Raw genomic sequence first — 26,010 nt, forward strand, 5'->3', positions numbered from 1 at the left:
CGCCAGCCGGGTATTTTAATGGCATTTAAAATGGAAGAAAACTAACCCCGTTTAATTTAAAGCTCTTTTTAGCTTCTAAGTTATTAGAACTCGGTGATGGCTCGCTTAAAATGGACATTAATAGTAGGTTAAGTTTATATTTTAAGCCGCATCTTAAATATAGAATCTTCTACGTTTATTTTTGTATGTTGAGTACTTCAAATCAAATGTGTGAAATGTATTTTTATTTGCGTGAATATGAATGTCTGACTTGAATATTTTTATCGTTAGAGATCAATAAACGAACTAATAATCTTGGGAACGGTCACCCGTAAACTTGAGGAAAAACAAATGTTTAATAGATAAAAATTAATTAGTATCTTGCTTAGCAAAAAAATGGCCTTACACAAAAACGTTATTATTTTTTTTACGTTTTAGGGGCGACTACTGTCATTAACCCCTTTCCAAGTCTCAAAAAAAAAAGAATTGTAAAAAACTTTACTTTCCCTTCCCCGTTAAGTCATTAGCAACATAGTCAGCAGACTAGTTTTGTCAAAACATATCATCTAAAAATAGACTTGTCAAAAAGGTTATTCAAAATCCAATAAGAAACACAACATGACAAGGGTGTAAAGAGCCCTTATCATTTAAAACTAACACGCTAAATGCACTTCAAAAACTGTTAAAAAAACGTCAAACCATTTCTAATAAGCTCGATGTCAAACAAAAGAAATTAAATATTTTTCTTTTGTTTAAAATTCTTTAACGCTTCATAAAAACGTACCTCATTTATTAATTCTATAGCCTAACTTTTCCCTTAGGTCATCTTTTCTTTTTTCGTTTTTCCATCTTCCTGAAGGCTCGATGTCCAATTCCAAGGTACTGAGGCCTTGGAGATGGAGTCTTCCGATCCTCCGAAATAAATTACGGAAAATGTCTTGCTGCCGGCATTAGATTATACCGGCTCCTATGGAGCGGTCAGCAGTGAATCAGAGTTTAGACTCGATGCAGTCCCCGCTAAAGCTTGTAGGGTCGATTTAATGCTCACCCTCTCGACTAAAGGCCTCCATTGTCTGTCGTTCGAAATCTTCCTTTTCCAAAATTTTTACTTCCGGTTTAGCAAGTCACTGATTGGGGATTTTTTCGATCTGTAACATGTGACGCGGAGGCTACAACTTCTCCGTTACGTTGGGTGTTCAAAGCGACAACTCCTTGGTCTAGAAACTTCTCAAAGATCTCTTCTTCTGTGCGGTTTAGAAGATCCCTGCACACAACAACTCTCTTCGAGATATTTAGTGTAGCGTGCGATGAGATCTATCTTCTTAGCTTTCATGACTGCAGGTCAATGACGGTCTCCACAAACAAGCCCGTAGCAGTCTTCCTGGTCTCTTTTACTGATCCTCCTGCAGCTTCCGTTCACGAAAGGTCTAACTTCAGAAAAATCCCCTTCTTTCTTCTTTTATCACCAGATACTTTGGAACAGTTCAAAACTCTTAAGTCTAAATGCAGCACGGATGTTCTTCTCAGACTCGCTGAACTCGAAGCTGTTCCTTTTCTTCGCTTCCGAGGCAAAGATTCACCTGGACGAAGGTTTTTGCGCGGACCCTCTGGTACAGAAGATTTGTATATTGATGCTTTCATAACTTACAATGTTGTCAGTCGATATGTCATAAGGTGCGGGTGGAGAGACGGTTGGCTGTACCCCGGATCTTTGATTCTGCCTGTGTTTCCCGATCAGCCGCATCCTACAAATTTAACCGGCTCGGGGAGTCGAGTACGGCCTGACGCGAGATAGCGATATCTCAGGGCTCGCACATAGCAGTAAGAACTCCGATATCCTTATCTATAAGACAATCCCTGCCGACGGCCGAAGTGACTGACTCATGCTGAGCGGCGCAAGATTTTTGAGAGGGAATTCACAGCAGCCCGTCGTCACTCCGGGGCTCTACAACCGAAAAGAGGGATGAGCACTCCCCGTCCGCACTCGGCCCAGGGTCGGAAAAACAGATCAATGTCATGCCTTCTGCCCCCGGTGCGAACAGCGAAACAGAAAAGCACAACCGCAACCGCCTAGGACAGCTTGGGAACGTCAGTTCCGTATATCCACAAGAGCAGAGGTTGAAATAACCCTGTTATTTCAACTCGCCCCGTCGGCCGAAAGCAAAGGCCTCGGCACTGAAGTACCGAGTCGTTGCCCACCCCAGACGCGGGTTGTTTTATCCGGGGCATTATGTTTGACTGGTTTCTTTTACCGATCGACTTTCCAATTTCTTGTTAAAGATGCGTATGTGGTGCATTGATGTCATTTAATTTTCGCCACAATTTTTCAAGGAGGCAGGGAAATATAGCCTATATTTAGGCTTTATTATATATACCTATAATAAAAAATTATTATTATTATTATTATTATTACTTTTAGATAGAAATGTTATGCGAGTATCATTTTTATTTATTTAAGTAAGGTATCAAAATTTCTTTCTTTGATATCGCATTGAAAATATAAACAATAGAACCGTAGACCGTCAAATCAATTTAAAAAAAATGAATTAGTGACCTAGTTTCATATTCATTCGCTTTATAATAATTAACGAATCATTAATTAATCTATTCGTACATTAATTAATAATATATTAAATCTGTCAGTTAGAATAAAGTTTCATCGTAATTTTTTTGTTATGTACGTATATATACTTTTTAATCCATCATTCTTGCATAATTCGTAACAGATATATCTACTTTTTCCTTCAAAATGAATAATTATCAAAACAAATAAATGAAAATATTACACGATATATATATATATATATATATATATATATATGTATATATAAAACCTCAAGGTGATGTTACAAAATTTAAAAATGAATTACGTTCCAGATAATAATTTCACGATTTTCCTTTCTTCAGTTTTATTTTTTTTATGTTAATGGTTAATGCTAGTTCGTTCATTCACATTTCTTTATCTGTTTATTTATTTATTTGAATACTTCAGTCGTTGCACCGTTTTCTTTATTTCTTTTGAATCCTTTTAAGACATCACCGCTGTTGGATGTTTTTTTTTCTTTTTTTGAAATATGATGAAATTATTATTTGGTGTACCGTATTTTTTACACTAAAATGGAATTTACATATACAAACACGTTTAATTTGATTTATTACTTTTGAAAAACAGGAAAATCAGAATCGAATAAACGGGGTTTGATATTTAAAAACAAGTTTAAACCCGTAAAATACTGGAATATTTTTTTTATCTTTAAATGTAGTTTAAATGATAAATCCAAGTATCGTTACTATAATTGTAAGTAAAATATTTTAAATTGTAATAAATAAGAGATTTGGTCAAAGATGATGTATTTAACTCGATGTTAAATAATGCAGAAAGTGCAGCTTGAGTTTCATTTACAGACGTTGTTTAATCGTATCATTTTAAAGGTCTTTTCAAGAAAAGAAAAACGGTATAAATAAAAAAGGTCGGTACAATGTCTGTACCCAAAATGGCGGCGAAATTTTAGATTTTGAAAATTACTAAATTTACTAAATTCAAGTAATAAAATTAAATAAAAGGAAAATAACCAGAATTAAATTAAAATTTTATCTAATTTTCGTTGCTTTTGCGACCTCATAGCATCACTTTAGTTCAATTGCTGGGCCAAATCGATTCTTGTTATTTCCGAATCGCGTGACTTGTTTTATTCTTGCTTCTTTTCTTTTTGAGGCGTTCTGATCTTTGGCGCCTGTCCTCGCCTGAATACACCCTGTTGGATTTATTTTTGATTTTAGGTTCAAACGTTATCGTATTAGTCTTATATAGTTTGACGTATTTTCCAGATTTTGCGATTAGATCTTCTTTGAAGATTCTCAACTCTTCCGTATCTTTTCGGACTTCCTTTATCCATTTCGGTTTTGTTGTTCTTTCCCGGTGTAAGTTAATTATCTGACTTGCATGTCTGGTTTTTTCTGCTCTAAGTAAGCGCCCCGAGAATGAAATTCTTTTTTCCTGAAGAAATTTGTTAGCGGGGTTATTTTATATACTTCTTCGTTTGGGATTATCCTCCGGTCCTTGTACTATGTTTTTCTTGTTTACGCGTTTTCTGACTATCTTCCTTTCTATCTTTTCGATCTTTTCTGCTTCTCCAATTTTGTATGATTCAAAGAGAGTCTCGCTGGCGTATTGCATTTCTGGAAGAATTACTGTTTGGTAATGTCTGATTTTAGTTTTTTTATCGATAGGCATTTTTTATAGTATTTGTTTTGGGTTGTTATTAATGATTTTTTAAGTTTTTCAGTTCTTTCTTGCCGGTTTATTTTCACATCGATGCGTTATGATATCTCCTAGGTATTTAAATTTTCCCGCTAGTTTCCTTTCCGTTTCCGTTTACACGATTAATGCGTCGTGATGGTAATTTTGGTTTTTCGTATAGTATTTTCAAACCTATTTTTTCAGCAAGTTGTTCTACCGTTTCTATTTGGATACTAGCTTGTTTTATGTTTGAGGGGAGGGCTAGATGGTCTGCGAAACCCAGGCGGTTTAAGTTAATTTTTATTCTTTCCGGATTTAATTTTCTCCAGTCTCTAATTATATATTCTAGTCCGAAACTAAATAATGGGGATAATCCATCTCCCATCACCCTGTCTCAATCCCGTTTTTACTTCAAACGCATCTGATATATCTCCTCTGAATTTAACCTTGACATTGTGTTTTTTAAAATTAGGTTGATCGTTTTGATTAGTTTTGGATGACACCAAAGTTCCTTAATATTCTTAATAGGTAATCCCTATGTATGCAGAAAGGATATCACCAGTTGTTTGTCTCTCGATTTGTAATAATCGATAATGAGTTTTAGGTTTAGTATCTGTTCCGGGCGGCATCTTCTAGTCGGTCTTTTATTCTGTTATAGATTGTTCTTGAAAATACTTTATACGTGCAATCTAATAAGGATAACCATCTGTAATTATCCGGGTTTGTTTTTTCTCCTTTTTTGCGGATCGGGCATATTATTGCTGTTGTCCATTTTTCTAGGATTTCTTCATTTTCCCAAATATTTTAGATCGTTCCTTGCGGCCTTATTATCGCATTTTCTCCCGCGTTTTTCCATAATGTCTTCACCGGTTGCTTTGTTGTTTTTTAGTTGTTTAATTGCACATTAATTGCGCTAATTTAATTTATACTTATAAATTTAAAAAAAAATTAAAAAGTTTCTCTTTTTTAAAATAAGAATTGTCTTTTCCAGTTTAACGAGTAAATAAATAAAAATATTATCGCTTAATTGCGCCGATCAGCTGACCGTTGACGGTCCCTTACCGTTGTTACAATAATGAAGCTTACTTCATCGATGCGTAATATTCCATTTAGTGTGCTTCATTGCTTCGCTATTATTTTCTTTTGAGAATTTTTTGCGATCGGTTGAATAATTGATTTTATCTACATTTACCGCATTTGCAAGCCGCGTTTGTTATTTACCTATTTTGTAATTTCCTTTACCGAATTATAATTTTCTGTGTTACTCGCTAACGTTGCTATCACGTATCACTTAGTTAACAGGAGAGGGTCACTTTGGTGATAGCACTCAAGTCTATATTGAAGTTTCTGAATTGTTCAGTGCAATATTTAATCGTTTTAAACCTATTTCAAAAGGTACACTGCCAAAAACCATCAAACTATTTGCAGAAACAAGGAGCACTAATAATAGGGGAAAACCAGGGAGGCCTAAATCTGCAAACAAATAATAACAAATCGTTAGATATTATGCAAAAATTTATTGAGAATTTTCATTTCTCGACTCGAACAGCAGCACGAGATCTAATATTAGCCAAAGTTCAGCGATTTGAACATTAAAAAGTGAAAATTTCAAACCCTTCAAAAATGGTCTGGTGTAAGAACTTAATGAAGATGAGTGTAATCGAAGACGAACAACAGTCGTGCAGATCCTAATTTATTGCACAACATAGTTTTAGTGATGATACGCTTTTTTAAATGGAAATGTAATCGCCGTAATTTCCATTACAGGACTGATAATAATCCACACAGGTATTGCGAGGCGCATACGCAGTATCCGGTCAGAGTAAACGTACGGATAAGTATCTTTGGTAGACGATTGATATAGCCTATTACGAGGCTCGGCTGATAAATTTTGCATACTAGCGTGCTACACGGAGACAAAAGGTACTATCGAGTCGGGCGTGGCAACACATGATAAATAAAATCTCTACAATCCTGCAATAATGCGTTGAATTCCGTTAACCGGTTTTTTCAGTCGTAGTTAAAATGGAGTCGAGTACGGACAATATGTCAACACGATTAAAACAGCGCGCAGCGGTCGAATTTTAACAGCAGAAAATGTGAATCCTACGAATATTTTTCATCGTTTAAAAGCGGTTTACGGTGGTGAAATTGTTAAGTACTATGAATAGGTGGGGGTTGAAATTTCACGAATGTGAAACCGGTAAAGCGACAGTTGAGAAGGCACCTCACAGCCGATGATCATTTTCTATGGCTGACGAGAAACATCGAAAGGAGGTAGACGATTTGCTTCCAAGTGACCGGTGAATCGCCCAGCAATGCATAGCTATTCAGTTAGGCATATCTAAAGAACATGTAGGCCGTATTATCGAGCTGTGCACGATGGATACCGCGCAGACTCTCTGATGGCTCTTCGCAAGCTGAAGTTTGAGACTATTCCGCATCCACCGTACTCGCCGGATTTTGGCTCTGTGTCACTTCCGCTTCTTCCCGCATCTCAAAGGTAATCATTACACCACCGACGATGAGGTGAAGGAAGCTGTGGCCACTTGGATCCGAGAAATACGGAATGCAAAAACTTGTCGCACGTTGGGAAAAGTGTATCGGTGTAAACGGGGATTATAATGAAAAATAAATACCGCATTTTGTAGCTAAGGTATTGTACTTTTATTCATTTTTTATTTCGTTCAAATATCTCTTTTCATTCCCCCGCTACGCATACGTGTGCAAAATTTATCAGCCGAGCCTCCTATATTTATCGATGGAAATTTAAACGCGGTAAAATATGAGGCTATGCTTCTTGACCGTATCACTCCCGACATTTAAATCGATGTCGGCCCCATCTTCCAAAACATTTGGTTTCAACAAGACGGTGACCCGTTTCATTTCGGTCTTTATGTACGTGAAATTTTAAATTTTAAATTTTTTCTCGGAAGATAGATCGGCCGAAGGGGTCGAATAGATGGCCAGCAAGATCACCCGAGTTGTTACCATCGGATTACTTTCTACGGGGCCGCTTAAAAAATATTGTTTATCGCAATAAGCCGCAAGATATCGATTATTTATAAAATAGATTTCGAGAATCGGCACAAAATATTCCTAGGGAATGACCGAATAATCAAGTATCATCCTTTTACAACGGGTTGGCACGCAGTCAAACAACGGAAGGAGGACAGTTCGAATATTTATTAAAATGAAATTAAGTAAATACGTAAACGTTACGCTTTAGTATATTTTTTTAAATAGATTTATTCGATAATATCCATTTAATCTAATTTATATAAATTTATTATTTGCGATACCGGTTAATTAAAATCAGTATAACTTTTTCAAAATCCAAAATTTATTCCACCGCCATTTTGGGTACAGACATTTTACCGACGTTTTATTTATACTATTTTTCTTTTCTTAAAGAGATCTTTAAAATTTGTGTGATAGGTCTATCACACAAAGGTGTTACCGTTTAAGATATTTGAGTTACAACCCCGGACCGCTCCCCAAGAAAGGGTTGAAATTTTGTTTCTCGTCAAAAGATAACGTAGTCGATCTAAGAGTACTCTATCTTTTTTTCTTGTTTAACCTCGGGGACCACCGTTATGTATCGCTTCAGAGGATGAGATAAATAATTTGTAGCGTGTATGAAAAATACCATGCCTGACCGGAATTCGAACCCGGGACCTCCGTATGAAATACGGAGGTCCCGGGTTACTCATAACGAAGACAGACACACAAAACGAAAAAAGCATCGTCCATTATACCACAACTTGGACTCGTACTAGAATCAGCCAGGCCAAAACGAGTGCCAATTTATCCCTAAAAACACTATGGCCTGAAAGAAAGAGTTTTGTATATTTATTAGGAAACACCCAAGTGGTTTCTCGTAAACTCCTCGCATCTCTCCTGCCGCAATAGTGATCTTTAGAAATACTGTATAGTCTTAGTATTTGTGTTCTTTGGTGAAGGAGGCTTTTTCTATAGATTTATCCAGAATTATTGCGGGGTGGCCGTGTAAAAAGTCAAAACAGAAATTGAGCTCTATATATTTAGTAAAATCAAACTTTGTAAATTATCCTGTGAAAAAAATCAGTTTTTCTACAGGCGAAAAATTGCTTAGCACTTTACTTACATCTTCCACGTTCGTGAAAAAACGGAATACAGAAGGGTTTTATTTATCTATAGCGAACTTGACATGGCGTTTTTACACGTTAAAAAACTGTTATCGTTTCATCTCATCCTCTAAAGTAATACGTAACGGTAGAACCGGAGGATAAAAGAAAAAATTGCTAAAAGTTAACATAAGTGTAAGATAAAGATAAACAATTAACACTAGTTAAAAGAAATTAAGCTATCGAATTAAATCTAAAAAATCTAATGATTTTTCATATTTATTTATTTATTTTTATTATCGAATTATTTTTCATCGTAAAATATTTTTATAATGAGAAGTTAATAATCATTAATAAACCAGTTTATTTAAATTTAAAAAAAAAAGGAGATGAAATCTGTTTCGAACCGATGTGCCTTCCACTAAGATCCAAATATTTCATTAATTAAATATTATTTGGCTATATCTTTGCAACCGATGAAAATAAGTACCGCTTATGATACATCGTTGAAAAGCTCTCGATGAGGGATTATTACTGCAGTTAAGAAAAAGTCCAAAAACCAAAAATATTTGGATTTTGGGCGTTTTTGGACACTTTTGGTCCAATAGATTGCAATCAAAAGGGGAAGTGCACAACTAGATTGTATAAGAGTCCTAAATCTAAAATTTCAACATCCTACCTCTAATCGTTTTTGATTTATGTGAAATACATACGTACGTACAGACGTCACGCCGAAACTAGTCAAAATGGATTTAGGGATAGTCGAAATGGATATTTCCGTTGAAATCTGAAATCCGAAATATTTCGCGATCGCAATACTTCACTTCGTACAAGGAAGTAAAAAAGAAACGAATCGATTAAAATAGTAAATTTGAAAAACGACTATAAGTATTTTAACACAACCGTCCCGTTATTATATACGCTGAGGGATTTTAGCGCAATATATATAAAAATATAAATAAGTTACATCGGTATGTAAGCTTTCTAAAAGTATAAGTTTTTAATTAAACTTTTTACCAGTTAACTTAACTCGATGAAGTTTTATTTATTTATTAACTTTCCATTGTAACCCGTAGAGAAAGTAGATATCTATTATTGCACCGGAATAGTTTTAATAAAATTACAAGTAAAAAAATAAATAAAACAAGACCATAAAAAGGATAATAAAAGTAACACAAATTGCGCTTTAAAAAATTAATAATTAGTTAACAGATTACTTATTAGTCTTAATTAACATACTGTAAAAAATTACGTGTTGTTCTTATTTATGTGTTTTTATTTTTTTTTATTTTTATCTTTCAAGGCAATATTTTCCTTATTATTTCCCTTAATTTATATTACTTTCTCAGTATTATTATAATTATTATCTGCACAATACAATATTTCCATACTTAAGATTAATTACCCAGTTTAGGTGACGTCAGTATTAGTCTTCTTATAGTCAACAGTCATGCGACCGGTTTGAACCATTACATTTTAGACAACTAAATCTCTAAATCCAACATATTCTACTTCCGATTATATATATATATATATATATACATATACAGTAGCGAACAAATTAATCCTAACAAAGGGAATTTTTGTTTTCTTGTAGGGAATTTTCATTCTGTGGTAGACTGCTTGCTGTCTGATGTTTCAGGTTATGGTGTTAGTTCATATTCAAACAGAATTAGTGGTGTTTGTGCTTTTATAATTCATTGTCAATTAGTTTTTGGTGACCTGGTGAGTTTCTGTTATAAATACGTTATTCGTTTCTAGTTAATACAATGGATATAATCCCACGAAAGCGGTCAAAAATTGTTGCTCTGTCCAAACACACACAAATGATTCAAAGACAAATTGTCAGTGAATGTAGTGCGGGATTTGGTACTGTAAATGAAATCGTGAAAACGTTTAGGGAAACAGGTTCCGTATCTCCAAAGAGAGAAGGAAAATGCGGACGGAAGAAGAAAACCACGTCTACACAGGATCGGTTACTAAGAAGAAAAAGCAAAATTAATTCACGATTGTCAGCTGTTGACCTTATAGGGACTTGAGAGTTAGCGGGTCTAATATTTCTGATATGACTGTTCGTAGAAGATTGTTGGCAGCGGGAAGGATCGCTCGGAAACCTAAAAAGAAGCGGTTATCGACACAGGTTATGAAGACAAAAAGACTTCGGTGGGCAAAGGAACATAAAGAATGACTGCTGTGGAAAAGAGTTATTTTTTCAGACGAGACTCATTTCTTTGTTCTACGGAAGAGAGTAGCCGACATTCGTAAGTCAGCAGATGAGAAGACTACTACGTCAGCACACCTGCAATAAGCTCGCAAACACCCGGCCAAAAAGATGTTTTACATATGAAGGGTCAGGAGCACTTATGCCTGCGGATGGGATGATGAAATCAGACCGATACACTAACATATGCCGAGGAAAAATAGCCCCGCTTATACAGGAAAACCAATAACTCGTTTACCGACAGGACCTTGCACCGTGTCGCTCAAAGAAAGGAAAAGAGTTGTTCAAAAATCAAAACATTCGAGTACTCTCGTGGCCAGGTAACTCCCCCGACCTGAATCCCGTTGAAAATTTACGGGCCATACTAAAAAGAAGACTTGGGAAAATAAATTGTAGCACAAAAACTGAGCTTATTAGCTTAGCGATACAGGTTTGATTTCGAGATGAAGAAATAAAAAATGGTAGTTCTACCTTAATGGAAACAATGCCAAAGAGGAATAATGAGGTAGTCAGAAACAAAGGAGGACACATAAACTATTCAAATTGAGTAAGATTGACTATTAAACTTTTTTTTCTCTTAAAAACATAATTCTCTGTTAAAAATACTGTGTTCGAATTAATTTGTTCGCCACTGTATATATATATATATATATGGTATTTACAGTATCGAAATGAAAGAGATTCATCGTAAAATTTTAACAGTTAGTTTATAACGACACTAATACAACAAGGACATTAATGAAAAAGTCAATAATTTCGAAATTTATAACTAACTGTTACCGTACTGTTTCATCTATTTAAACGTAAATTCTATAGATTAATGAATATTATTTTTAATTTTGATTATTTTCCCGGGTACATGTATAGCTATTTATTGGTGGTTTTTGCTCCTGCACTTCCACCACCATATCTGCGAGGATAGTAGGTTTTACTTTTTTTTATCTTGAAACTCACACGGGGCGACCGGCATTCGACTAGTAGACGTTATCTTAGTCGCACCCGTGAGCCGTGGCGGCGAATAAGCCCACCCTAGCTTAGGGCCCTTACTAGACCTCCCGTCATCGTCCCTCCTGGCTCATCAGAACTCCTCGACCTTTCGCTTCTGGAAGGCCAGCAGCCCCTCCCCAAGAGGTCCGCCCTTCCCGTGCCTATACCTACTCGGGGTCCGGGTATGCTCCCCGCGCATACAACCCGTCCAGGGCGCCCGCCCCGCATACATTGGGGTTCTCATTGCGTCATCGGCACGCCCCGACTCGAGCCGCTTTGCTTGCGGTTTGGGCCCTGGCGCCCTCAGCGATGAGGCTGCCACCCGACCCTACACGGTTCCACGTTTCCACCCGGCTGCCCGTATCTTTTGCACCCTTCTTTTTCCCCCCTAGTATCTATGTATCGGCATTTCCGCTACAGCCGAAACACCATCGTAGCAAGAGGTGGCGTCTGACCGCCATACACACAAAGAAAGATGGCACCTCTGTGCGTATCCCGTCCGTTCGGTCTGCAGCATAGACTCAAATTGCCGAATCCCCTTCGGCGTGCTTTGTTGCTGCAACAAACGATCGAGATTAATATAGAAATTTACAAAAAAGAAATATCGTAAATCGGTCCTATTTACAAAATAGAATTTGAAAATCAGTCCTAAATATTCCTAGGGACTGAATGAATAATGCAGTATCATCCTTTTACAACGGACAGAAGGAGAACGTTTCGAATACGTATTAAAATGAAATTAAGTAAATAAGCAAATGTTTTGCTTAGCAAATAATTTATTTTTATAGATTTATTTATTAACGATACGGTTCCTTAAATTATCGATTTAATTTTTTCAAAAACTAAAATTTATCCCACCGCCGATTTGGATACAGACATCGTACCGACATTTTATTTAAAATTTTATTTTTAAATTCATTCGTTCATTGTGTTCTGCCGATGAAGCAGGTCCTTATACCACCGTACATTTTGTTTTCTCTTTATTAATATTTATCTCTAAATTTTACCAAGCCTCGTTTAGATCGCTAAGCATTTCATTTAACTCGTTACACTTTCTGCGAGCACCACAATGTCACCGTGATACATTATTTTAAACAGACCTTTAAAATTATGTATCGCATAAAGAGTGTTACCGTTTAAAATATTTGAGTCACAACCTCTGGGTAAACCCGCAAGAAGGGGTTGAAATTATAGTTCTCGTCCAAAGATAAAGTAGTTGACCGATACCTTATCTTGAATGTTCCAGTATTCTATCTGGACCGGTTTTAAAGATGTAGAGAAATTTCCCTATATTTTGACACATTCTGTATATATTTTTTTTGTTGCATAAATTCATTATAAAACGTTGAACTAATAACATTAAATAAACAAAAAGAAAAAAATGAGGAAGCCGTTTTTGCTTCCTTGTACGAAGTAATGGAAGTATTGTAGTCGCGAAAATTTTGGTTTCCAGATTTCAACGGAAATATCCATTTTGACCGTACCTGAAACTATTTTGATCGGTTTCGGCGTGACGTCTGTTCGTGCGTACGTATGTATCTTGCACAACTCAAAAACGATTAGCTGTAGGATGTTGAAATTTTGGATTTAGGACTGTTATAACATTAGTTTTCCACCTTCCCTTTTGATTGCAATCGACAACCAAAAATGTCCAAAAAAGGCCGGAATCCCAAAAGATTTAAATTTTGGACTTTTTTAACTGCAGTAAGCCCTCATAGAGACCTTTTCAACGATGTATCGTAAGCGGTAATTATTTTCATCGGTTCCAGAATTATAGCCAAAAAAAAATTTTAATTATTGAAATATTTGGATATTACATAGGTAGGCACTTGGGTTCAAATCCGACTTCATCTCCTTTTTTTTAACATTTTTTAAAAATGTATTATTAATTATTAGCCTCTGGTTGCAAAAATGTTTTACAATAAATAATTCAATAATAACAATTAAAAAAAAGAAAAATTCGGAGGTTATTAATGAAATAAAATTTGATGTTCTTTTCATTTAAAAAAATGTATATATATAACTTAATAGGTGTACAAGGAAGTCATGTGGTATCCACATCAGATTTTTTATCGATAGCTATAATTTATGTAAATACATAAATGACAATGAATAAAGTCACATACTTTCAAAATAATAATGTATCAGTCTTGACTTACTGATTTTTTCTCGGTATAGAAACAAATTTTATCGTTATTTTTAAAGCTATCTTTTCTTAATTCATTCTAAAGTTACGGAGTCGGAGGTAAGAGTAGCGTTGATTTTATTTAATCTTTTTAAAAAACTATTTAAATTGTTTTCTAACGAAACAATTGTTGAAGAATGACTTTTTTTATGTAGATGTATCGAGATAAGTTTTTACGTTTTAGACATTAAATCTGATATTTTCAGAATTATTACGTTAGTCAACAGATTTTTTTTGGTGTTTGTTCTCTTGCTCCCCCTGGCCGGCTCCTCAATCAAGTATTACTCAGCCGAGGGGGAGTGTGGCGCCTTCCCGCCTACTGCCATGGCAGGTCGGCTCACCGGTTCCGGATCTTTTCCTTATTTTCAACTCGCCTCTGCCTCAAACCGCTAAGGCCAGGGACACCTGACCGGGCGCTGCCCCGGCAACTGATCTCGGTCGTTACGATTTGTTTTTCCCTTAAGTAACTCCTCTCATTTGTAATCCGTACTCGTATAACTTCAGCCACGAATCAGCCGATTCCTCTTTACCGGTCGGTCTATATTCTGTTGTGATTTCAGGGGTAATCTCTTGTTTGTTATAACTTGCTTTTAGATCCTCCCGACGTGCAAATTCTAAAAAAAAAAAAAAGGTGTGACAGGGAGTATCTTCTTGACCGCAGTACATACAATTTACGTACATACATCTTCTGAAAATTTCTTTTACGCTATTTTCATGTTAATTTTGGATTAAGGGTTCTTGAACCGTTGACGTTTCACAAAAACTACGATACCCACAATTTTGGCTTTCGTTTTACTTTCTCTTTATAACTACTGCTTCAACAGCAACAGAGTTATGCCCGGATAGGTAACTTATAATTTCTGTTATAATCTGCTGTGAAAATTAAAATTTTTTTTCTCCGGTCAAGGAATCGATATTTATAATTGCGAGGTGAAGAAAACATTTTAATATTTGATAAAAGTTAATTAAAATGCGTTTAATAGTAGATCCGTTTAAATCGACTCGATCCGTGAACCGCAACCTTTCGTAACATCACATGGTACTCTTAATTCTCTCAAATATAATTTAAATAAAGATTTTGTAATTAAATTACTTAGAATAACCGCATATAACGATTATTCTAAAAAAATTATATATATTTTATTTTATTACGATTATATTTATCGGATAAATAAAACATTATTCGGAAAAATTATTAGTTTCTCATGCGATCAAATATTTAATAGATTTTTTATAAGTACAAATAAAATAGTTTAACTCGAGATGTACCCGATACGTATATAAATTTTTTTATTAGCCTAGAAAACAAAGTGTACAAAATTGATTTACTACACTCTACAGTTTACTAATATGATGGCGTTAAAAATAATAAATTTTATCATAATACGGTAAAAATGATATCTTGGGAGCAGAAAAAAATTATAAGATAACGGTTAAGTGTGTTAGCCTACATAGTCGCGCGAATTAACGGACAATGATACAGAGACAGATAGTATATGAAAGAAACTCGAGCGATTGACGAGACGTAAAATGAAAAGATCCGAAATTTTTCCCGTAGTTAACCGGTTCGTATTAGTAACAGCCGCTCGACAGAAAGAAAAAACGTTTTCACTGTTTGCTGAATTTAACCGGCCGACGTATAATTTATACAAGAATAAACGGACGGATTATAATACTATAGTTTAGTGTCAGAGGTCGCTGTGCCAAGAGTACAGTTGAATTTAGGTCAGAAGGACTATCAAAGCGGTTGAATACTGTTAATCATACTGACCGATCTGTCTTGTAAATTCCTCTAACGCTCTGCTAACTAAAAAAAAAAACAAAAAAAAAAACAACATTTTTATCTAGTTGAACGGCCAAGTATAAATTAAAAAAAACTTATATATATATAAATTAAATTTCAATTATTATATTATATAAAACACCAAATATTTAATCTTAAAAACGCAATTGAAATTTTGAACGTAAAGTGCACTCTTTTGATGTAAAAAAATACTACGATTTTCATTTTCATTAAATATTTTTTTTTTTTTACGTTTACTATTCCAGTTTAAAGTACACCGTCGTTTGGAGCTCCCTTAAAAAATCAGAACGAGTTTGCTAAGTATAAAAATGATTATTATTGCTTGACGCCCGTAATTATGATTTCTTGTCAACCGAAGGCTTATAAATAAAATATCTAATGTACGCCTCCAAAAATTGCATATAAAAAGTTTTTACTGCATTTCAATTAAACTTATTTCATTTGTTAGTGAGATACGATCCTCCAATTCTTTAATGAAAGTGGACGGTTACACGATCGCCGAAACATTAATTTTTATTACCGTCAGATATTTATACGATTATTAATTCAACAATCTTACGTGAAATATTAGGATAGAGTAAAAGTCCCTTTATTATCGTATTACTAGATCGATATTATTCGTATCTTCGTGAGTCGCTGATTAACAAAAGTTTTAGATTTCCGGCGTATCGTATAAATAAAAGTTAATAATAATCGTACTATTCCGTTCGGTGAACTCCTGTATACCGGGTTGCAAATATTAATCTCGACCTTACGGTATTAAATATTCGGTTTTTATTATCGGATTATTTGGTGAATAATCAAAAATGAATAAGAAAGATATCTCTAAAAAACGACAAGACGATGAATTATGAAGAGGAAGAAACTGTTAAAACCGAGAAAAGAATAAAAATATTAAGACAGGATGATGAAAATAAAGAGTGAAAAAATTTGAAAACTAGAGAACGTGTACGCAAATTAAGAACAGAAGAATTATACCGAACCAAAGAGCGATTAAATGTTCTGCAAATAAACGAAACGACGACAAACTCCGATTTAGGGAGAATATCAAGGAGTAATGAACCAAAAGATAAGAATTTTTGCGATTTATTAAAGATCGGGCATGTAAACCTCAGTGTAATGTTGTTCTTGTGAGGGTCTATTTTTCAGTCGCTCTGTAGTTAACTTTAACGTAAATAAAATTAAACAGATATTAAACTACAAAATCTAAAAGTAATACGATTCTAAATTATAATCTTCAGTTAGCATTAAATAATCAGATGTTTTCACCGAATCTATTACGTTTACATAACGCCTATTAAATTACATATACGCATTTTTAAAAGTACGTAAAATTGTATTTCATTAATAACTTCTGATTATTTTTAATGTTTTTTTATCGTTATTATTGAATAATTATTTATCGTAAAGATTTTTTTACGATCACGGGTAAATAATTATTAATAAATCTATATATTTAAATTAAATATATTAAGTTATATATTTAAGTTAAAAAGATAAAAAAGGAGATGAAGTCTGATTCGAACCGATGTGCCTTCCCGTTATCGATCCAAATATTTCATTAATTAAAATTTCATTCGGCTGTAACTCTAGAACCGATGACAATAAGTACCGCTTATGATATATCGCTGAAAAGCTGTCGTTGAGGGCTTATTACTGCGGTTAAGAAAAATACCAAAATCTAAAAGTCCAAAATTTGTTTGGATTCCGGGCTTTTTGGACGATTTTGGTTCAGTCGGATGCGATCAAAAGGGAAGGTGCACAACAAAATGTTACAACGGTCCTAAATCCTAAATTTCAACATATTAGGCCGATCGTTTTTAAGCTGTGTGAAATATATACGTTTATTATTGGATTATTTGGTAAATAATCAAAAACGAAAAAGAAAGAATCGTACAGGAAAAAGAAAGATGACGTGAAGAAATATTTCTCAAAAAAAGGACAAAATGAATACGAAAAGGAAGAAAATGTTAAGAACAAGGTGAATAAAAAAATTAAGAAAAGATTAGAAATATAAAGAGAGAGAAAATTTGAAAACTATAGAACGTGTACGCTAATTAAGGAATGGTCTTTCGGCGTGACGCCCGTACACGTACGTACAGATGTTACGTCGAAATTAGTCAAAATGGATATTTCCATTGAAATCTGAAAAACAAAATTTTTCGCGATAACAATACTCGCTGTACTTTACAAGGAAGTAAAAAGGTTGTTAATTTATTCCGGTGTTTATATTTACGAGCGTGCAACTGCGGCAAAAATATAGTAATTTATTCTTAAACAGTTATCAATATCCGCCTCTATCAAATCAGCAGACAACGGAACCGTTTTTGTATATAACAAGAAAGGACTTAATTATCCTATTGCCATTTTTAATAAATTATTGGACCGTTTAAGAAAAATCTTATAAATTTTTTAATATACAATTAAATTTTAAAACCTGAATTTTCTGCGTCTCGTTCAACGTTTACGTATATTTTTGCTCGAATAATTTTCATTAATTTATTAATTTCTTAATTATCTTTTTACCTTTAGTATCTTGATGTATTTATTTTTAATAATAGATTGTAGATTCTGCGATGTTGTTCTGATCAAGGTTTTATCACGGTTTTCCTTTATTCATCCAGGCAGATGATACGGAAGTTTTTTCCTATTATTTGCTTAACGTATTATTATATACCGATCAAAATTAAAAATGTATTAATTCGTTTTATTTATAAAAATAACATAAATTTAATATAAATAATTAAAAATATGACAGGAGTTAGGCAAAGGGATGGACTATCACCGACCTTTTTTTACACTGTACTGGAAAAAATCATCAGGGAATGGCGGAAACAACTAGAAAAAGAGAGTAACGAAGAAATACGAGCGGGACCGAAAGTAAACAACTTAACAGTAGACCGCCTGGTATTTTCGGTCGGTCCAGCGGTAAAAATCGTCATTGCAAATGAGCTGATTTCAAAGTCGAGAGTTCTATTGTTTAAATCCTAGTAAAGGTAGTTAGTTTTGTACGGATTTGAATACTAGATCGTGGATACCGGTCTTCTTTGACGTTCGGGTTTCAATTAACCGCACATCTCAGGAACGGTCGACTTGAAACTACAAGACTACGCTTCGTTTACGTTCATATATATCAGCCTCATTCATCCTCTAAAGTAATACCTTATGGTGGTTCCGGAGGCTAAACAGAAAAAAAGGGATGATGTAACACTTCTAACGTGAAACGTACAAGACGCACTGATAATTATTGAGAAACTAATTATTGAAAACCGGACTTCAGATGTCGTTCGAAAAAACCGAATTAATGGAACGGAAACAGAAGAATGAAACTTCAAGTACCTGGGAGAATAGATTCGACCAAACGGACTGGATAAAACGGCCTACGGAATAACGAAGAACCGGTACGACAAAAAATTATATCCGTACAAGACAAGTGTCATCAAGCCAGGACTATACGCCGTAGAATCCACGAACAGAAAAGGGGGATATCAAGGAGATCAATTATCAATATTTTTGATAATTTAATGAACGAGATAAGGTTAACTAATACGGAAAGCAGAAATCAATCCTTACATATTTTCTTGATTTTTTATTTATTCTTTACCTATCTGAAAAGTCAAATCTGCTTTTTATTTATGAGATGTGCGGACATCGACTGCTCTGATCGTTTAGCCCGAATGGAAATTTGTAGCTTATGAAAAATGCCACGCCTAACGGGGATTCAAACCCATGACCTCTAGGCGGAAGGCTGAGACGCTACCGCTTGCACCACTTAAAAGCCCATCAAGGTACGTTTTTGTACTAGAGCGATCGTTGAACCGAGGGAATCTCATACGTTGAGAAGTCGTAAGTCAAGTAATCAAAATAAATTTGATTTTTCATAAATCGCTGAAGAAAAATATCTTAAAACGGTATCTAGGGATCGATTTCTGTCTGACATATTTACGAATCCATTTCATTCATTTACTTATCAAACGCCCATTTTGTACGGTTAAATTTTCTGTTTAAGATTCTGTTTCGCTCCCCGTAACAAAAAATATCGACCGTATGTGTAAGTGTACGTTCAGTTTTCATTTAGTACGTACTTGTATAGTGTACATATTTACTTTTTATGCCGTACATTTATTGTAAATATAGAAATTAGTTGTATTAACCTAATAATATTTTAATGTAAATTTTTTAAGATAATTTGTGAGGAATGAACGCGTACGGTTTACCAAATACGTTTTTGTTTTGTACATCATTATTTTAACAAAAAACAAAGATTATTATATATATATATATATATATTTTTTTTTACTTGTTTTCACAAAGCTTTTATTTGTATAAAGGACAATAAATGTGTATATAATTATATAATTAACTAGCGGCTGACCTTCAGTTTAGTAATCGTTAATTTCATTGTACCTACTTACTGAGGTTTAAAAAAAAGAAAAGAATACTAATATTAATTGACAAAACTTTCTTGAACTTATTGTAAACAAAAAATAAATAAATAGTAATAATAATGATACAACGAAATCTACGTATGCGTACTCATAAAATGAACAAAACATGAAAAATAATAATCAAATTAAGCGAATGGAGGAAAAGATGTAACATTTGTTTTACAATGGTATTAAAAAAATAAGATAAGCTGAAGAAAGGGATTTTTTTGTCGTTTTATTCTTTCTTTTCCCAGAATAGAAACAAACAGTAAAATCATATATATCTACTTATAAACACTTGTACAGTAACGAAATTAAGCGCACCACAATTACAGTGAAATTGATCTTTTTTCCCCCTTTTTTTAATTATGTACTTTACATCTAAGTTAATTTAGATGTAGCGTTTTAATTAATCGTTAAAACATAATAGAATTTAAAAAATTACATAATACCGTTTGCTATCTTAATCGGTAATTTAGTAAAAACATGTTTGTTATTTCTTTAATATTTCTTCTTATGTATACCTCGATCAAGTATCCAAACCTAAAAATGAAAATACTATGAAAACAGATCTTATTAACATTAACAGGTATATTTCATACACAAAAACAATAATCTCCCGCTTCATAATTTATTTTATTATCCGTCGTAGGAAAAGGATATTTAATTACGATACGCTTATAGAATTTAATCATTAATATTATATAATTTAATTTAAAAGTCCAATATTGTTACTTTCACGGGTCTTGTAAATCATCGATTACCTCTGTGTAAACCCTCCGTTGCATCGATTTTGTCTCTATTAGGATATTATATAATTTGTCGCTAAGTTTTCCGATCGCTTCCACATTAATTGTTATTATCGAGAAATAAATTAATATTCTAATAGTAATATTAAATCGGCTGGATTATTTAATCTTAATTTAAAATGTTATTATTCCTATGAAAGAAATCAGGAAAAGTGTTTCTGAAATTTATCGTTTGATTAAAATCTAAACTTAACTTTCACCGATAGATGTTAAAGTTTAAAATTATTGTTAACGCTTTTCACCTTACTCTTTACTGAGGTTTTTGTCCGTATCGGTTGGCAAAATTAATTTAAAAATATTAACGTTTGTAAAGGCGATTCTTTCTTTCTTTTCCGTCGTTAAGTCTTCATGGTCTTCAGTCGTAACTTGAACTGTTTGTCGTAGATTGCTCCTCCTCCTGCATTCTCTTTCTTTTTTTTTAAAGTTTCGGTAAATCCAGCCCGGATTTCATAACCGGGCCGATTTCATTTATATGTAATACATATCACGTTTACAGAAATAATACAATTATTATGATCGTTCGTCGTTTAATAAATGAAATCGGGCCGGTAAGAGTTTTGTACAATTTTTTCTTTTTTTTTGCTGATAGTCATATCATTCACTTCATACCGTATTTTTCCTCTTTTAATAAAACTATTATAATGATCTTTACGAATAGAAAATCCGTGATGTAATATTGCACTTATTACTTTGTAAGTGCAACTCTCAATTTTTATCGATAAAATCGATTTTACCGATCGAATTTATTTCTATTTTATTTATTCCTTTTTTTAATAAAACTAGTATATCTCTTGTAAACTAATACTATTATTTTTTTTTTAAAGAAGTTATGGGAATTAAAAAATTTGTTTCATCTTCAGTACTTTTCATTTACATAACAGCATTTACTATTAAAACTAACTGTAGTATATTTTCTTTCAAATTTTATTATTTCAAGTATATTGTCAAGTTTTTGTACGCTACCTAATACTATCAAGTACTGCTATCTAGCGGCGTGATTCGTAAAGGTGCATTAAAAAAATGAATAAAATGACGTATCGAGTCCCGCGGTTCATCAAATGAAAAAAAAAAGCGTTGTCTAACAAAATTCGAGGTATTTTTGAAAGTATTCTTTATTACTAATCTAATTGAACTGAAATATGATGTTTTCACGCTTATTTTTCCTCCCCGTTTTCATTCAACGTTTACAACTGCTAACGTAGTTCGTTGACTTGGTCGTCTCTAACCGACGAAGTTCTAACGAACTCCGTGATTACCTACCGATATAACATAATGTGAACCTTTCCCAAGAGATGATTAGAGTAACATTTAACACAAAGTGGATGCCGTAAATCAGCGATTGATAATTTTCTGATTATTGTTAATATTCTTTCGATTTTCACCGGGACATACTAGTTAACGGGTACTATAATTCGCAGTTCATGTCGTTTGAGGTATATGTTAGAAATAAGAGCCGTTGTAGCCAACAGATTTTGACGACAATAAATCAGACTCGTGTAGGGAAATTCAACTAATTGATTAGGAGCCGCTGGCCCGTTTTATCAACAGTACATAAATGCTTCCTGTAATATTAAAGATTGTTGCAACAATGAACATTCTATCGATTAAAAAATCACGTCCACGAATTAATTATTTTAATTAATTCGTGGCAAACACAGTTAGTATCACCCGTCCTTATAACCAAAAACAATCGTTGTCTCCCCTTCGTCTTAAGATTGGTTTGGCTTTCAGTGTCTTAAAGAAATTTGAAAATACCATTATCAGCACTGCCAGCCATTTCATATCGTGTGAAATCCAGGTTGATGGATTTTTACGCACATGGTATTCGGAAACCTTTCCTTGATATGAAATGCGCATAGAAAAAAGCGGTAGAAAAATGACGTATATATAAATAATACTGAATTTGTAATAATTTTTTTTCTCCTTGCCTTACTTGTGATATATACCAAGTAAAGAACAATTGTATATGCGGTTTATTATGTTTGTTGATTAAAATAATTAAATCTGATCTATTACTCTTTGTTGAATATGATTGAATAATTTGTTTTTCCAGAAAAAAAAACTCCTCGTGTAAGATTTTACTACTTTAAAGTCGAGGCATCAATTAATCAAGTAATTACTGATGCATTCAAAAGCAGAGGATGGATGCAGGTTTGTTTAATTATACACAATCTAATTATTTTAGAATTTCAGAAAAATTGTTTAAATATTCTATCTGCTAGATAACTTTAAAAAAAACTATTGTACGAGTAAATTTGCCCTAAGATAGGTCTCAAACCGTTTATTTATATCCTGTGAGTTCTTTGAATTCAACACTATGATAATACAAAAAAAGTATTCATGGAATGATGATTACATTTATCAGTTTTGTCATTTCACTGAAATTATTCATAACTTCTGCATAAAATTAAAAATATGATAACAGTTGTACGAGTAAAATTACACTAATTGCTCATCACTAAAACAACAAAATCATAATAAAGTAATGTAATAATAAGCATAATGTAATTACCAATACCGGTATTGTTCTCGTTAGTAAATTGTTGCAGCTTAATTTATATATATCTGGGTTATTTAAAGAATGTTTTGTTAGTGTGCGATATGATCTTGTATATAATAATTAAAATTCTAAAATCAATAAAATAGCCTTATTTTCAAAGAAAATAAAATTAACACATTTTTGAGGCTGTTGGTTAATGAATGTTTAGGCTATTTTTTCAGTCTCCGCATAAAATTATCTTTGCATAAAATTATTATTTTAAAATTATCTAAAATTATAGTTACATTTTTTTAAAACTGTGATGTCATGAACAAAGTGGTACCATTGTAATACAAGGTGTGTGTATTAAATAACAAAACTAATACAATAATTCACCTTGATTTATACGTATATTAATTCTAAGCTTTTAATATAGCCCCGATTTACACTTACGACACCAATGCGGTCTTGTTCTCTATGTCAAAGATATGGAGCAAATCAGTTTCTGTCAGCTATTTTAACACATCTTCCATTTTCTTCTTTTATTGCCCAAATTGCATTCTTTTAAGCGTAGATTTCACTTTAGGAAAAAGAAAAAATATCAAACGGTACCGAATCTGGTGACTATGGAGAATGTTCTATCGAATTAAGGTGTTTGCTGGACAAAAACCGTTTCACAAAAGTGCTGTGTAAGTAGACTCATTGTCTTGTTGAATAATTAAATCATTTTTCTACAATTCTTGTTGTTTTTTCTGATACTTTCTCTCAGTTTCATCAAAACTTTGTTAAAATAACTTCAATTTACCGTTGTACTTTCTGAAACCCATTCTTCCACAATTATTCCCTTGATACAGAAATACATGATCGGTTTCTACAGACTGATCAGGCTTTGTATTTGGATCCACTTTGATGAGCTTCCTTGCATTCTTTGTGATGATGGACACTGATTATTGTTTTGTCTCAGGATCATGACAGAAGATCCAGGTTTTATCACGGCGATGACTTTTTGAGAAAGGTTGGATCGAGTTAAATCCACTTGCTGCAGCATCTCAGAGCAAATTTCCTTGCACCATTCTCTTTGCTCCAGCGTGTAAGTGTGGGTGTGAGAAATCTAGATATCATCCGAGTACAAATTTTTTTCACGTTGATATTCTCATGAAAAATTTTTCACAGAGTTCTTTTGTCAATTTTCTTGGCTTCAATAATTATTTGGACACTGAGTCGGTGATCTTGAACAATTTGGATAATTATTTCTACATTTTATTTGGTTTTTGAAGCGGAAGGTTGTCTAGGGCATCCATTGTTTTCTACGTATCACTGAATTTGTTTTGCCTTTCGTAGAATCTTTTGTGCCACTCACGTGCATATGCATGAGACATGCAATCTAATTCATAAGCCTCAATAAGTATTTAAAAACATTCGGTTGTTGATATTTTGTTTGGTTTTACTAAAAAATTCAAATCGACACGTAACTCGACTTTTAAACCTAGAATTATTCTGGCATATAACAGAAACAACAACTGTATTAAACAATGTTTCACGATCAACCAAATACCCAAAAGTGTTAATGTTTGTCATGCAGGTTGATACGCATTCAAAGTTTCTGCTAAAGAGCTCACAATTCGTTCTCATTACTTTCTCTATATGGTAGAATCATAGTCTCATTATTTAATAGACACACCTTGTATTTTTATGTATCTGTTACCGTTTAGTAGCGCTAGCAAACAGCAGTTGTGTGTGGCTACACATTTTGTGTAGTAGACGGTATGTTACATAATTAAAAAAATAATAGTAGCGAACTAAAAAATTCTAATTTGACTATACACATTTTATTTGTTGTTCAGGCCAATGATGATTCAGATAACTGGGATGTGTACTGGTGTGAAGTAAGCCAACTGCGTTCTGTAATAGACAGTCGTCATCGTATTGGAAGAAATCAGTACATTCCTCATTTTCGCAATCATTATGAACTTACTTCTAAAAATCAATTAGCTCGCAATATGAAACGCCTCAAGTTAGTATTTATCAAATTTTCATTTATATATTATTATATGAAATACAAATAAATAATTTGATCCACCAAGTACAGAATAAAATTAAATTAGGTAGGATGACACTTACCTTAAATCATTATATATATATATATATATATATATGAGTACATTCACAATTTTCTCACGTGTTCAATTGATACAATCTTTTAATTGTTCACATAAAATTATGTATTATAATTACAGTAAAACAAAATTTGTTAAAACTTTGGATAAAAACTTTAAAATCAATTCACATCAAACAGAATTAAAATTTAAAAATTTTTCCTTTTAAATTTGAAATTTAAGATTTAAAATCGAAATTAAAAGTTAAAAATTTCATATATAAAAGTATATTGTCAAATAGTAAAAATATTAATTAAAAGTTAAAATGATAAATATGTTAAAAAAGAATCAATATGTGTGTGCGGTTTGGGTAGCCAATAATATGATACTGTCTTATAGTGTTATAATACTGTGTATTACAGTAACATAATATTGGCTAGCTAAACCACACACACATATTGATTCTTTTTTAACATATTTATCATTTTAACTTTAAATTAATATTTTCATTATTTGACAAATACTTTTATATGTGGAATTTTTAACTTTTAATTCTGATAAGGCCATTCTTATAAGCCAAAGTATTTTGAATTAAAAAACGAGTTCTATTGTCTGCTTTGGTAGAGTTGGATATTGTTATTTTTAAGGATAAGTATATTTTTTGGTAAACATATACA

General features: G+C 33.1%; 1 protein-coding gene across 3 annotated transcripts in view; it reads left to right on the forward strand.

Annotated features, from left to right (window-relative positions):
- LOC142326472 (putative tubulin polyglutamylase TTLL9) overlaps positions 1 to 26,010 on the forward strand; it is a 388,004-nt gene that overhangs the window by 329,213 nt on the left and 32,781 nt on the right. For all 3 annotated transcript variants that reach the window (XM_075369043.1, XM_075369046.1, XM_075369044.1), the window contains 2 exons: positions 22,812 to 22,909; positions 25,082 to 25,251. In XM_075369043.1, coding sequence (XP_075225158.1) covers positions 22,812 to 22,909; positions 25,082 to 25,251 — 268 coding nt within the window. The remainder of the gene's footprint in view (positions 1 to 22,811; positions 22,910 to 25,081; positions 25,252 to 26,010) is intronic.

The sequence above is a fragment of the Lycorma delicatula genome, chromosome 6 (assembly GCF_047948215.1).
Source record: "Lycorma delicatula isolate Av1 chromosome 6, ASM4794821v1, whole genome shotgun sequence".
Lineage (NCBI taxonomy): Eukaryota > Metazoa > Arthropoda > Insecta > Hemiptera > Fulgoridae > Lycorma > Lycorma delicatula.